Genomic DNA, 14,036 nt, shown 5'->3' with positions numbered 1-14,036 from the left:
GATGAGTTATCACGGATCTATATTTCTGTCCATCATCTCTCTCCAACGATGCTGTTGCTGAACTCGCAGCGCTTTATTTGCTCGTTATCATTCCTGTATTGTACCGTCACACACTTATGAATACGCCTCCATTTCCTAATGAGGCATAATGAGGTTAATCAATCAGTCAATCAGTGGAGGGTTTTTAGATTGTTCAATAATAGATGCTTTCTTTTACTTCTGTAAAATTGTTTGATAGGATTGTTTCTTTCAGGTCACATTTAATTAGTTTAAGGATATTCTTTATATCTCATATTGTGTACAAATGCTGCTCCGTATTTTCTATTCCTTGATATTCTTGTTTTATCTTTTTAAATGTATTTATTTATTTATTTTAAACTTTATTTTATTATTGGCTTGTTTTAATGTTTAATGTTTCTCCAGTGCTTTTAATGTTTCATGTAAAGCACTGAGTTAATGAACGGTGATATACACATCAAACCTCTGCCTTATCTCCACATCGGTGCTGCCGAGGATGAGGCCGGTGAATCTACCTGCTACCCCAGTTATTAATTACATCTACTCTTATAAATGCAACCATCTAAGTGGTTGTACGATGACTACGCTGTAATCTGATTGTCCATAAACGCCGCTGTACCGCTGACTGACGCCGTGGCTGAATATGACAACTGACGGTTTGATCTCTTGTGTCTCGGTTCGACAGAACGGCGAGGCGTCCCTCTTCGAGGTGAACATCCGTTACGTCGGCGGCCTGCTGTCGGCGTTCTACCTGACAGGAGAGGAGGTAAGATTAATAGATCTGCTGCTTCCTTCATCCTCGCCTCGCAGTGTGAATGATGAACAGGCTGCTTCTGAGTGTGTCTGATGTGTGTGTGCTTCCTATTTATTTCAACAACAAAAATGTTTTCCAGACAGTTTCCGGCTGCCTCAACTTTTAGAGTAAAAATAGTAAAGTAACACAACCTCGTCGAGCTGAATTCTGTTTCAGAGTCTAAAGATCACGCTGTTGATAAAACGGAGAACACAATCAGCCTCAAATCAATTTATCTTTTGATTCTGTTCCATCTATGACAACAAAGCCAGCTGAAATGCACTCTGTGATTCAGGCCACCTCCTCGCCATGGCAACAGTGGCTCATCGGGGTTACATTATTCGTGAATCTTTCTGTTAAGTAACATTGAGGACGAGGTTTGAAGCAAAACAATATTTAAATGTCTATATAAACATATATAGGATGAGAAGTGTCATTTACTGGATGTATGGCCTTTAAATAATTAAAAAGAGTAATGACTTATTGCAATAACAGGGTTGTTACAGGACTCTTTAAAAACGTGGGCTCATGTTATTTCTGAGCGAGTTAAAAATAATGTTTGATCATGCCCGGGAGGAAATCCCAGAAGGTCGGGAGGTCATTATGTTTGTGAGACGAGGTGAACGAGCATCGCTTTTCTCCGTTCGAACACCCGCCGCGGTGTCCTTGAAGAAGCCGCCGTGGCTCCGATGAAGCGGCCCCGCGGTTACAAACGGTTACCACGGTTACGGGCGGACGGCTACCAGGTGTGAGGCTGTGAAAGTTTACGAGCGTGAAGCGCGGCCTTGCCAGAAAAAGAAGTCTGAATTACCTCGTAAACCTCGGCTACCGGATAAATAAAGGTTTAAAAAAATCTCCTGTGACACCCGCTCGGCACAAACGGTCCAGTTTGTTATCGGGCCGTTTTTACGTCACCGGAAGGTCGACGTGTCACCATGACGACCATGACGTCGCCTGTATCGGCCTCTCGAAGCAAAGATTACATCTCCAGAGCAGAATGTATCGTGAAATCTATTATTCCACATTTGCGTGCCTTTAACGCCATGCAGAAAATATTCTCCTTATGCTTCATGGACATTTATAGAATCGTAGTCACATTTTCTACTATGAGAACGTGTGTGTGTGTGTGTGTGTTATCCATGAAGTTTGTTCTTATCTACTGTCACACGAGCGGCTGCCTTTTAACACCTTCATACCTTTAGCATCACACCTGTCGTTTGGTTCATTATGAAGTCATATGAACTGACGGCTAAAAGACATGAAGCTCTGATGCTGCGTTCACAACAGCTTCCTGTTTGTTGTGAACGCAGCTTTAAAACCCTTTTGTGTGTGTGTGTAGATCTTCTCTGGAGCTCACAGAGAGATAACTGAGCATTGTTGGTGACTGGAGCTGCTTCTGATGTCATAAATGATGACATATATAAATATAATATAACAGGCAGCGTTGTGATGATCATTCATTAGTCTTCTCACCACACCGAGTGTATAATTGTGTTTTGTTATTAGTGCTTCCATCGTTAAGTTACGTTTTTCTCGGATGACGGCGGTGCTTTTCTCTGGACCTTCTCTCCGTTTACAGGACGCCATCTTTCCTAGATGATGGAGGACGGCGTCTCAGTTTTCTGACGGATGTATCAATACGCTTTACCCGGCCACAGTTATCCATCACGGGGGCTCACTTGTGCTATCTGATGCCTCTCCCCCCATTAGGATGTTTCCCAGGAGTCTGCTGCTCCACCCCCGTATGATAAAACCAACAGATTGAATGTCTGTCGCCGCGGCGGAGACTTAAATCACCCGAGATACAGTGCGGGGAGACTATTACGAGACTGCGGATCCGGTTTTGACCGGAGGACGTTGGGCAGCTGGTGCCGCTGTAAATGATTGCCGGGGAGCGAGCGGATGCTGATTATGGGCCCTCGCGGGATGCAGGTCTGCTGGAGAGAGTGCTCGGAGCAGAACTGCAGCAACACCTGACCATTAATAACCGCCTGTTGTTTTGACCGTGTGTGTGAACTGTTTATGTGTGTGTGTTTTCTTGGGGGCCCCAGAAGGACCGTGATTGGTCTTCGTGTCCCCGAGTTAAACGTCTTGTTCAGGCGAGTCTGGCTGCTGCTCCTTTTCAGGCTCTTTCATCATTCGCTGTCAGACTGCAGGCCGGGCCGACGCCCCCCGGAGGTGGGAACGATACTGCAGGCTATGGATCTTTATCAATACCCTTTTATATTTATTGTTTAACCATTTGACTGTTAGGAAATTGTTAAAAATGCTAATTAAATTAGTTTTAACAGCCTTGCCGGCTGGTGACTGGCTGGCGCTCGGCAGTAACGATCTCCTGTGCTAATTGGCAGATGGTTTGTTTAAAGGACATATTTATCATGTCTCATAACTGTCCGATAAGCGTTTCTGTTACATGAAAGCAGATTTACTAAATTTGACAGATTTTTCTTCGATACTCTAGTTGTGAAGTTGCTGGACAGAAGCCCACACATTCAGAGTAAATCAGAATGTTTGAGAGCACATTACACTCTTTGCATTTGATTGGACTGCTAAAAAGTGGGCGGGCCTAGAGTTTAGTGTGATGCAGAGCTATGGAGGATTGTTCTCCACACACAAACACACACACACACACACACACACATCCCTGACCTTCACCTGGTGTGAGACCAGGAGGAGGACGAGGGAGAGATGAACGGCGCCCGCTGGCGAACGTCACCTGCTTGTTGCCCACATAAGGAGGCGGCTGAACGTCGACAAACGTTCCCCTTTGACCTTCAGACCTGCAGCCTCATTGTTTGGCTCTGATGAGGACCACGCCTCACAAACGGAGCGTGGATATGACCGGCGTGGCCAGCTGGTCACCCGGAGAGACATGTGGATTTGATGATTTTCACCCGAATGAGTCACCATCACTATTACAGAAGAGACTTCAGCTCTCGTGTGTTCATCAGAGGAGTGTGTGACTTTGTGTGCAGCTGTGCGTTTGTCTCCACACGTGTGTGTTAGCAGGTGCGTGTCCTTTCAGGTGCGTGTGAATATTCAATGAGCCCCTGTCGTCACCTCCACATAGCAACACGCGTGTTCCTACAATATGTCAGCTCGACCTCCATTTCTGCTCCGCATGCCTACGTGCAGTCCTGTGTGTGTGTGTGTGTGTGTGTGTGTGTGTGTGTGTGTGTGTGTGTGTGTGTGTGTGCGTGTGTGTGTGTGTGTGTTTCTTTGTAAGGGTCCATTTATATGCATATATAACTGTGTGTGGCAGTGAGACCCTGTTGTGTCATCCCCACCCCTTAGCGAGAACAGTGAAGGGGGGGTTGGGGGGTGAATTCAATCAGCCTTGTGTGAAAATTGCCCGTCGGCTGAGCTGAAGCAGCAGGGAGAGGGAGGCAGCAGCCGGCAGAGGAAGACGTGTGTTCATGCTCATGAGCAAGAGGAGCGAGGATGAAGAGCGACGGGGGAGGGGGGAGGGGGTGTGGCCAAATCGGCAAATGTTAGAGTGCATGAGAAGGTGATGGGGACGTGATCAAAGATAGAAGCAGAGGAAGATACCATCAGTGGGATTCCTAGAGGGGGCACAAAGGGTTCAGAGAACTCATTTATCTCTTTAATATTTGGCTCATACAGTATAATTAATATGAACATCCAGGGCTACTTTTTTTTTCAGGAGATACAGAGGTTGAAAGTTTTATAGCACAGACATAAAAATCACCTCAGGACTTAGCTTTTAGACGGATAAATCATACGTATTTCTAATTTTCCACTGTGAAAGTATGCTTTTGATAATAATGTGGTGTCATGAAAAAGTTCTTAAAGACGAGACAACAGAAATCAGTTCTGCCGGCTGCTCTTTAACAGCTTGGCGTTGTAGTTCTTCAAAAAGAGGAGTTTCTTCAGCCAGTTGGGACTGGAGTTTAAGAATAATAGTAATAGATTTTATTTTTATGGCACTTTTCAAAGACGTAGCCTGTCAACATGAAGACTTTGGGGTCGTGGCCTCTCGCTGCCTCTCTGATTCACCCTGAATAATCACGTTTCATTGTCTGGTTGTGATGTTAATATAATTAATCCTGTCGGATTATTTTCATGAACGAGAGACCGAGGGCGTTCAGAGGATGTGAGGAGTTTTTAGATATAGTGACAATAAGAGGGCGTCTGAGCATCTTTCATTCACTATCCAACGGCAGAAATGGGTCGAACACGTTTTCCATCTTCTCTTGTAACAAATCTGTATAATAAAGATGTCGACCCAAAACAAATTGACTTATCAGACGTAATAGAGCTTGAGAATGGCCGTCATAATTTATTAACTTATGTTTTTGATTTACTAATCTTATATCATCATCAGATTATGAGCATCTCAAATTAATCTTCCAGATTCCAAGCTTTCAGGGAAACCACTTCTATGTGGCGTCGACCTGCTTCCTGCCCCGTAATATGTGCCCACCTACTACCAACTACAAAAACACGCCTATATAATACTATATCAGTATTCAATACCAAACTTTCAGAGTAGTGAAGATGGTTAGCTGAAATATTGTCAGGCCAAAGAATGATTTGGATGAAAATAGCCGAGTGTAAATCAGAGTTCTTGTGTATGAATATTGTTGTACAACATCTGCACCTCCTTTCCTACAGAAAGAACTACTTTCTGCAAAACGCCCCGTTGTTCTGTTGAGTGCAAAGTACAAATATTTCATCTGCATCACCAGCTCGTGTATCACATGGTATGCCGGTGAATAATGCGGGGCAGCTGTGGCTCAGCAGGTAGAGAGATGGATGGTTTGATCCCCGGCTCCTCGTGTCGACGTGTCCTTGGGCGAGACTCTAAACCTCAAACTGCTGCAGAAGATGAAGGTAAAACCGAGAATACTGGGAGGGACTCGACAGAAAATGTACAGCATACTTTGTCCAAAGATGGTGATTGGTCTTTCAAGCGCTCTGCTGGTTGGCTGGCCAGTGACATCCATCAGCCTGGAAGAATTTAGATGTTTCTGTTCTCCATCTCATGGAGTTTTTCATCCTCCTGTTGGATCCTACAGCAGGTGATGACAGACAGCTGTCAGACCCGCTGCCTATCACAGCCATGTGGTTACACAAGCAAATGTTTTATTTATACACATAAACAGACTCCAACTCAAGACGTGTTCAGAATGCAAGAGTCAACCAAACACAAAGGCTTGCGTTACTTACGCTAGTTTGACGGCAGCATCATTTGTGTTTATTTGCGTGGCTAGCAGTGGACACTGTCGTGATTTAATTGCAAAAAAAGATCAAAATTATGCCGAAATAACTCCATAAAGATGACGATTTGTAAAAAGTCCAAAGTCATGTTTTTTTTGGTCTGTCCATAAGACGATTAGCAAACCACTTTTAAAATGCTTGTTTTCTGAATGGAGTTTGGAGCGATCGGAGGTAGACTATGCTAACACTGTAGCTGCTCCATCGACAGTTAAAATAACGTCTAGACATAAATATGGAAGTGACCTTATTGTTTGTACCGTTACGATATCTTTATATATTTCAGGAGGAGAATCTCAACGCTGATTGCATCTTTGCATTGACTTGTTATGCATTTGGTCCTCGTGGAAAATTAGCTGCTTGTTTGACCTTCGGTCTGTTATTGTGTAATTTACTGAAGGATAACAGTTATTATTATACATTCAGCCTCCTAGAACCTGTTAAAAGAAACAGCCTGGAATGAAATAGTTCCACGAACGATGCAAACGTGTCACCTTCTAAATAAACACCGTTGGCTTGGTAAGTTATGTGGAACTGCTGGAATATGAGTGTAAAAATGCATCTTTTTCTTGGTGCGGGCCCTTCGACTCCCCCTGTAATCGGTCCTCTCCCGTGTGTGACAGACTGTTTCCACCCATGAAAGATGCACAGAGGAACAGCAAGACAGACAGATGGGAAGGAGAAGGAGTGGAGAGCCAAATAGAGAGGGAGAGCATGCAAAGACACAAGGAGGAGATGAAAGGGAAATGCAAAGCCAGAGAGGGAGTCGGAGGGAAGATGATAGTGATAACATGAAGGTGAGGCAGAAGAAAGGGATAAACAGGAAGAGAAAGTGATACTGCACTGAGAGAGAGGGCCGTGTTCATTATATATGAGAGGTAGCAGCCACATTATGAACCTCGTTCTACCCGGTGAAATCTTGTCAAGCCAACAAAGAAAGGTCAAAGCATTGGTTCCAAAAATAAACTTCACACAGCTGCTCATATCAAGGCATATGTTTTCTGAGTAGAAATGCCGCTCTGGTTCTCCTTGGGAGGAAATAAACACCGTTCTCATCTTGTTACCTGCTTGTTTCTATTCTGGCTCACTAAAACACGTCTCTGAGACGAGCTGTTTGTGAACGTTGGGAGAAAAGGTCTTAAATCCAACCTTTTCTGCTTCCTAGCACTAAAAGTTGTAACATTCCAGGTTTGTTTATTATTCTCTGCTATAGTTCATAAACTCTCATCTTTGTTTATGGACCGCTGGTCTCTCTTTAAAATCCTGCGGCATCATATAAACCCAGCGTTTCTTTGTGAGGGAACGTGGTGGGCGACGGCCGTCGTGTTGGCACCAGTTAATGTTGTTTTCCCTCTTATTTGGGTGACCCACTTCTGTCTCCAAATATTTGGGTTTTTTATTTTCCCCGTGTCCTAACACAGGAGAGCGCTCGCACACAGAGCACATGAATATCATAAATATCACATCCACATGACAGTTTCCTCATCGTCATTATGTGTTGAGGGAACCTCATTTGGTCACGGGAGGAACAAAGTTTGTTCTGAGACTAAACGGATTGACCTTTACTCTCCTGCTTGAGGAGACCTTGCTGAGCAATTTGATATTCATAACGCAGCCGATGTCGATCAGTGTGTCTCACTCACAGCCCGGTACGCAGGAATAATGTAATAATTACCTCTCTGGGTATCTCGTTCCTACTACTCCTCCAAAAATGTTCTCTGCAAAATGCAGCTGGATTGGAAATGGGTTGTATCAAATATACTGGAGATAATTATTCTTATAATTGGCTGACCTTAGGGGAAGGTCGATATGAGGATATATTATATCAAATCAAAACATGATTGTACCAATATTCACACTATTGGCAATGTAAGGGACATATCTTAAGAAGAAAAGATCTGAATTTCCCTGAGCTGAATTCACCGTTAATTACAAGACACACATCGGCTGTTTTACTGGAGCGCTATGAACCCAAAATTAACTACTTTGTTGTGATTTAACTGCAATAAACAGATAAAAAAGGATGCCGGAGTAACTCAATGAAGACAAAGATTTATAAAAAGTCATGCTTTGTTAGGTTTTGTTTGATAACAAATAAACAACCCTTAAAATGCTTGTTTTCTGAATGGAGTTCATATAGATTGGAGATAAGCTGTGCTCACACTGTAGCTGCTGCATCAACAGTTAAAATCATCCTCCAGACATAGAAACGGTGTGAGCACACCTTTACAAGCGTCTGAGGAATCGCCCCGTAATGTTAGGTTTGTTCAGTTAGTAGCCGACTTACAGCCATGCTGTTATTTGAGCATTGTACTGCAGAGCGACCTCAACCTCACATACTAACTGTTGTTTTAGTCTTTCAAAGGTTTTTTCCTCCTTTTCACCAAAGCCAGACTGGGAATTAAATTACACTCAACAGAACAACGCTCAGCTGACATAACCTTTTCCATCCTGACCCACACGAAGAGAGCACGCTGTTTGACCAGTTCAGTACAATCAGCGGCCTTTATTATTAGTTATTCGACATTGAAAATGATCTTCTGACTTCTGGCAGCAGCAGAAGGTCAGCAGCAGTCCAGTCTACCATCAGTGTGCTGGAGCCAATGGAAGGCCTTTGTCCGTCTGCTGCTCTCTGCCATCACCCACTGCAGCAGCAGACAGCCGATGATATCAGAGAAGTTACATCATCCTCCCTGCTGTGACCGCGTGTCCCGCTGGAAAGAGTTACGTTGCACTGGAAGATAAATTCATGCCAGGTGATTTATCATTTCCCCCCACAGCACAGTCAGTCTCTGTATATGGGCAGCCAGTTGAATAAATCTTAGCCTCGGTGGTTGGCTGGGTGTTGACATTCATCACAGTGGGCAAGGAGAGGATCGCTGTAAAGTTTTCAGCCATCCCTTAGTGAGAGACGGGCTCAGACTCCTGCCAGGTGAAAGATACAGTTCCTTTCCTTCCAGCCCATCACTGTGGTTCTCTTACATAAGAGAGTGAGGGCTAGAGAAGCACGGCAACACCAATCATGGCTGAGAATGGGCAATAGATGGTTTAGCCGGCAGGGACGATTGCAAATGAAGATGAGTTATTGTGGAGACGATGCTGAGTGTGTCTGGTTATTAAGAGGAGTGGTGCTTCCTGTGATTTAAAGGCATGTGTGCAGCTGCTATAAATATGATTCAAATATGGATGGTGATTGTTATTGTTTCCACAGTGAAGCGTGCTAGCAGCTAGCCTCCTATGAATGTCAGTATGTGTTGGTCCATTTGTTTGAAGACATTGACCATTGGTGATCTCCTTAGGTTTCCTCCAGCGCCACCATCAGGTCAACATTTTAATTTGTCCATTACATGCAAAACTGCACTCCCATCGGCAAGTTCACAAAGGTGGCTAGTTCTTTAATTGTGGTATAACAGCAGCTTTAACAGAGTAGAATAAGTGTAATCTGTGTGTTCTGCTGCCTGTGGCTGACTCTGCATTGTATCTGTTAAAGGTGGTCTTGGAAGAAATGTGATCCCTTCAGATCAGACTGGATCATCATAATCGCAGGTTTAACCTGCTGCAGTCCAAGCAGCAGGCTTACCCGTGAAAGGGAAGCTCCCCATCCGAAGCCTAATTCTGCTCTGTGTACAAACAACTAAATCCCATTTGTGCAAAGGTAGAATAACGGCGCTCCGCTCCGCTCTTACACCGTTTAGTTTTTATTATGGAATTAAGAGGCGCCGGGTGAGAAAAACATCTCATAACCACCGAGCTCACACATCGCTTGGCTTATTTAATATTTGTATCTTGTACAGTGGTGTAATAATAACTCGCTCACTGAATGAATCTGTCACTCAAAAGTAAGCTAGATGCTTGTTTGCCCGGAGTACAGCCAAGCCGAGCTTGGAAGGACACGTTCCTGCGACTGCTTGGATGATTACATGATTAAGAAGGACCAGAATTGTGTTTTTTTCCCCCTCCAGAAAAATGCATGACCTTTATTTCTCTGTATATTGATGCGTCCCCATTTTCTCCCCGTCAGTCTGTTAGTTTTCTTCCCGTATAAACCCCTTAATTACTCTAGCTTTTTTGTTTTTGCTGTACATAACATTCCTGCTGGAGTAATTGGACTCAGCCTGAAGGAGCCTTGGCATGGACCCAAATGAGCCCAAACCTCAATAGAAGCCCTGTTGAGAGACCGATGAAATTTGGGTGCTTTTTTTCTTTTCACAAGTCGCGCCAGTCAGTGAAAACCAAGCCAAACAAATCAAATCCAGGGGATCATTAGGCTGTTCTTAATGATGTCAGCCTTGTGGCATTCAGGCCTTTTCATTCAGCTCACAGTCCCAGGGCCTTATTTATAAGCCTCGCTGCTCCTCTCTGTCCACCTACAATTAAAGGAGAGAAAGAGCCTTTTCCAATACAAGTATTCAATATATACTTTTGATTGGCAGTCGACACAAAGAAACAGAGTGTTTTACTCTTTCCACCCAGGGCAAGGGTTGCTTTTGGATATTTTTCTGCTCTCAAGAACTTGATTTAGTGAAAAAAGGCCCCGTTATTGCCTCAGTACACTTTACAGCATTATTTAAAGGGTCAACGAGTTGGCTTTTAACAGTGAGCGTATCGATCCTGGTGGCTCTGGATACAATCGATGCCTTCCTGGAAACGGGGAGTCTGCACGCGGTGGCTGTTTTGTCGTTAGAGATGTCGAGCGGCTTACTGATGCGTAGTGGAGGTTGGGCCGATTCACCGGTTCGGCCGATTCATTGGCACAGACGTATTTACGCATGATCGTTAGCAGTGGAAGTGGGCTTCGGCGGTGGAACCAGTCACTCAGTACGTCACCGTTTTACAAAGAGACTCCACATAATGAGGTCCACTTCTGCTGAAAATATGTGTGAATGTGATTAACTCCCGACAGAGAGGGGAGGGGGGGGCATTTATGGCTGGAGTGCACTCGAGCCATAACTGCACAACAGAATTACGTCTGTCAGCGTGGAGCATCAGAGATAATTCCTTCAGAAAGCAATTCTCCACTCCATAAAAAAACCTTCAAAGCATTTTCCTTTCCTGCTGGTAAGGTTAGAAAATGTGAGCTAAAACGATTCCTGTCGTTATTTTCAGTGTTTTTCTCCTACAAAAGTTACCTATAGCCATGGCTGTCCTCCACATGGACGGAAGGGGTCACCTGGACCCAGGACCCGTCCTGCCACCATGTGCTATGGCATAGCATGCAATAGCATTGCTGACACTTTGCTATCTCTGGCTAATGCCCCTCCCCTCGTGAGCACCTGGCCGGATCGCTACTGAGCACGAAGCGAGATGGCTCGCTTGTTAGCTACTTCCAACATTGATTTCAGATGCACGACTTCTGTGCTCTCGTTTCTCATCTCCGCTGAGACTTGTAGATGCACAGGACCAATGAGGCAGATCCCATGTAGAGTCATTGAGCTGATAAATGAAATGATAACTTGATATTGGATTGCGTAGATCCAACCTGATCCATCATTTGAGGCTAAAACTGAGGCCTTACAGATACTGGTATTGCCATCGGAACAGCTCTATTTGTATTCTATTGTATTTTCCAGAATGTGTGTTCATGTTTTTTTATAATTCAGAGCGAGTTGATGAGTTGTATGGAAGCCAGCATAATAACAAGAGTGAAATTAGGAAGTGAAAAAGAGCCCACGGCAAACAGTGAATTAGCGTTCTGCCAGGAATCTTTCCTAATATTTTGTTGAAGCTGAAAGGAAATTAAAAAAAAAACATGGAAATTGGAATTGATAGCACTTGTTTTGCAAGCCTAAACACACCATAGCCCACTCTCAAGAAGGTATTTTAAATGCAGACAATGGTGGCCATTACAGCTTTTTATTCAAAACAAGACCCCGCGGAATTGGTTTGGGTGGCGGCCTCTAAACATGAGCCAGAGAGATAAATGTGTCTGCCGGTGTGAGTGAGTTTGTACATCTTTGTGTGTCGAGATGTATTGTTTGTGTACAAAACAATAACTCTTCACCACATAGGAAAGGAGCAGCACATTAAATATGGTGCCACACACCCGCGAGTCTGAACGGGGGACAGTCGCAGCCTCCGACTCAAACCAGCCCAGGCTGAATAGCTGAATAGTCTGTCGACAGCCAAGTTGATTCAAAGTGGATTTGTTTTTCGGTCAAGAGCAGTCAACTTCAGCTGCAGTCTTGCCACAGATACAGCATGAACAATATTCCAATTTTGTCTCGAGGACTAAGTCTGTCTTATTGAATTCTATTTTGGCTGGATAATATATCCGTGCCATCCCCCAGCGCGGCAATGCAGCGATTAAATTCCAGATTTAATTGAGTGTGTGTTTATCATGGAGCTGCAGTGGCCATTAATTAAGCACATAAAAAGCAGCACATTAATTGAGGGACAGGTGAGAAAAGCCTACTTGCACTAATCAATTAGATGATAAATAATGAATGAAATCTCTCCATTGGCAGCCTGGGGAGATTCAATTATTCATCATCCTCGCTTTTTCCACAGAGGAACCTCCGCATCTGTGTAACAGCTCAGGTAAATGATTGGCTTAACATGGTCACCACAGAAGGACTGTGTGTTTGGAGCAGCAGACCACCGGTCCACAATGCACACATTACCACAAGTATAGAGAAACACCCACACAGACACATGTAAACATCTCGATCCCAGGCGGAGGGGGTAATTGATCTGTGTCTTCATATTTAGTGCAACACAACGAGCTGATGGACCGGGCCTCTTAGTAGTCACGCGAGCGGCCAAGTGGAAGCACTCCCCTCGGAGCTGATGATTGGGGAGGATGAACGGCTGTCAGGGCCAGGCTGACCGCTCCTCACTCTTCCTCACAGACAAATAGCCCCCTTCCCCGACTCAAATGTATCATTAAGGCTGCAGTGCATGTCCTTTTGCTCGCATTGCCAGTAATGGAGCCCAGTCTCGCCGCTGCCGAGGCGTCCTCCAGCCGTCAATCAAAAGGACGTCCCTGGACACGCTTCCTGATGCGATGATGATATACTGTCTTGTGTAAAAATAATTAAAAAATGAGTTTGTTCCAAAATTGCGGTCATGACTTGCAACATTAAGTTGTCTTTGCTCAAAGTCTATTTTCACCCCTATATTTTTCTCCCCTTTTTAAAAAAAAAAAGAAATCGCATTTCTGCCCTTTTGCTCTCCTCGGCTTTATCTTCCTTTTCTCGTTCGGAATATTACTCCCTGTCCCTGCCAGCTGGATGCCTGGCTTCTCTCCTCCCTTTGTGTTGTCCCGCAACTCCACTGCACACAGAGTGAGGTTGCCCCGAGATAAAGAAGTGAGGTTGTCCTAGGATAAAGAAGTGAGGTTGCTCTGGGATAAAGAAGTGAGGTTACCATGGGATAAAAAGGCAGGTTGCCCTGGGATAAATAAGTGAGGTTATCATTGGATAAAGAAGTGAGGTTGCCCTGGGGGAAATAAGTGAGGTTGCACTGAGAAAAATAAGTGAGGTTGCCCTGGGATAAAGAAGTGAGGTTGCCCTGGGATAAAGAAGTGAGGTTACCATGGGATAAAGAAGTGAGGTTGTCCTTGGATAAGGGGGTGAGGTCACCCTAGGATAAAGAAGTGAGGTCGCCCTGGGATAAAGAAGTGAGGTTGCCCTGGGGAAAATAAGTGAGGTTGCACTGAGAAAAATAAGTGAGGTTGCCCTGGCATAAAGAAGTGAGCTTGCTCTGGGATAAAGAAGTGAGGTTACCCTGGTATAAAGAAGTGAGCTTGCCCTGGAATAAAGAAGTGAGCTTGCCCTGGCATAAAGAAGTGAGGTTGCTCTGGGATAAAGCAGTGAGGTTACCCTAGGATAAAGAAGTGAGGTTGCTCTGGGATAAAGAAGTGAGCTTGCCCTGGGAAAAAGCAGTGAGGTTGCCCTGGAATAAAGAAGTGAGCTTGCCCTGGGATAAAGAAGTGAGGTTACCCTAGGATAAAGCAGTGAGGTTGCCCTGGGATAAAGAAGTGAGCTTG

At 44.4% G+C, this 14,036-nt stretch overlaps 1 protein-coding gene across 2 annotated transcripts in view; it reads left to right on the top strand.

Annotated features, from left to right (window-relative positions):
• LOC311024414 (mannosyl-oligosaccharide 1,2-alpha-mannosidase IA) overlaps positions 1 to 14,036 on the top strand; it is a 152,351-nt gene that overhangs the window by 98,505 nt on the left and 39,810 nt on the right. For both annotated transcript variants that reach the window (XM_084026812.1, XM_084026811.1), the window contains exon 4: positions 704 to 784. In XM_084026812.1, coding sequence (XP_083882938.1) covers positions 704 to 784 — 81 coding nt within the window. The remainder of the gene's footprint in view (positions 1 to 703; positions 785 to 14,036) is intronic.

The sequence above is a fragment of the Eutrigla gurnardus genome (genome assembly GCF_963514095.1).
Source record: "Eutrigla gurnardus genome assembly, chromosome: 14".
Taxonomy (NCBI): Eukaryota; Metazoa; Chordata; class Actinopteri; order Perciformes; family Triglidae; genus Eutrigla; species Eutrigla gurnardus.
This window is presented reverse-complemented; position numbering and strand designations above follow the sequence as displayed.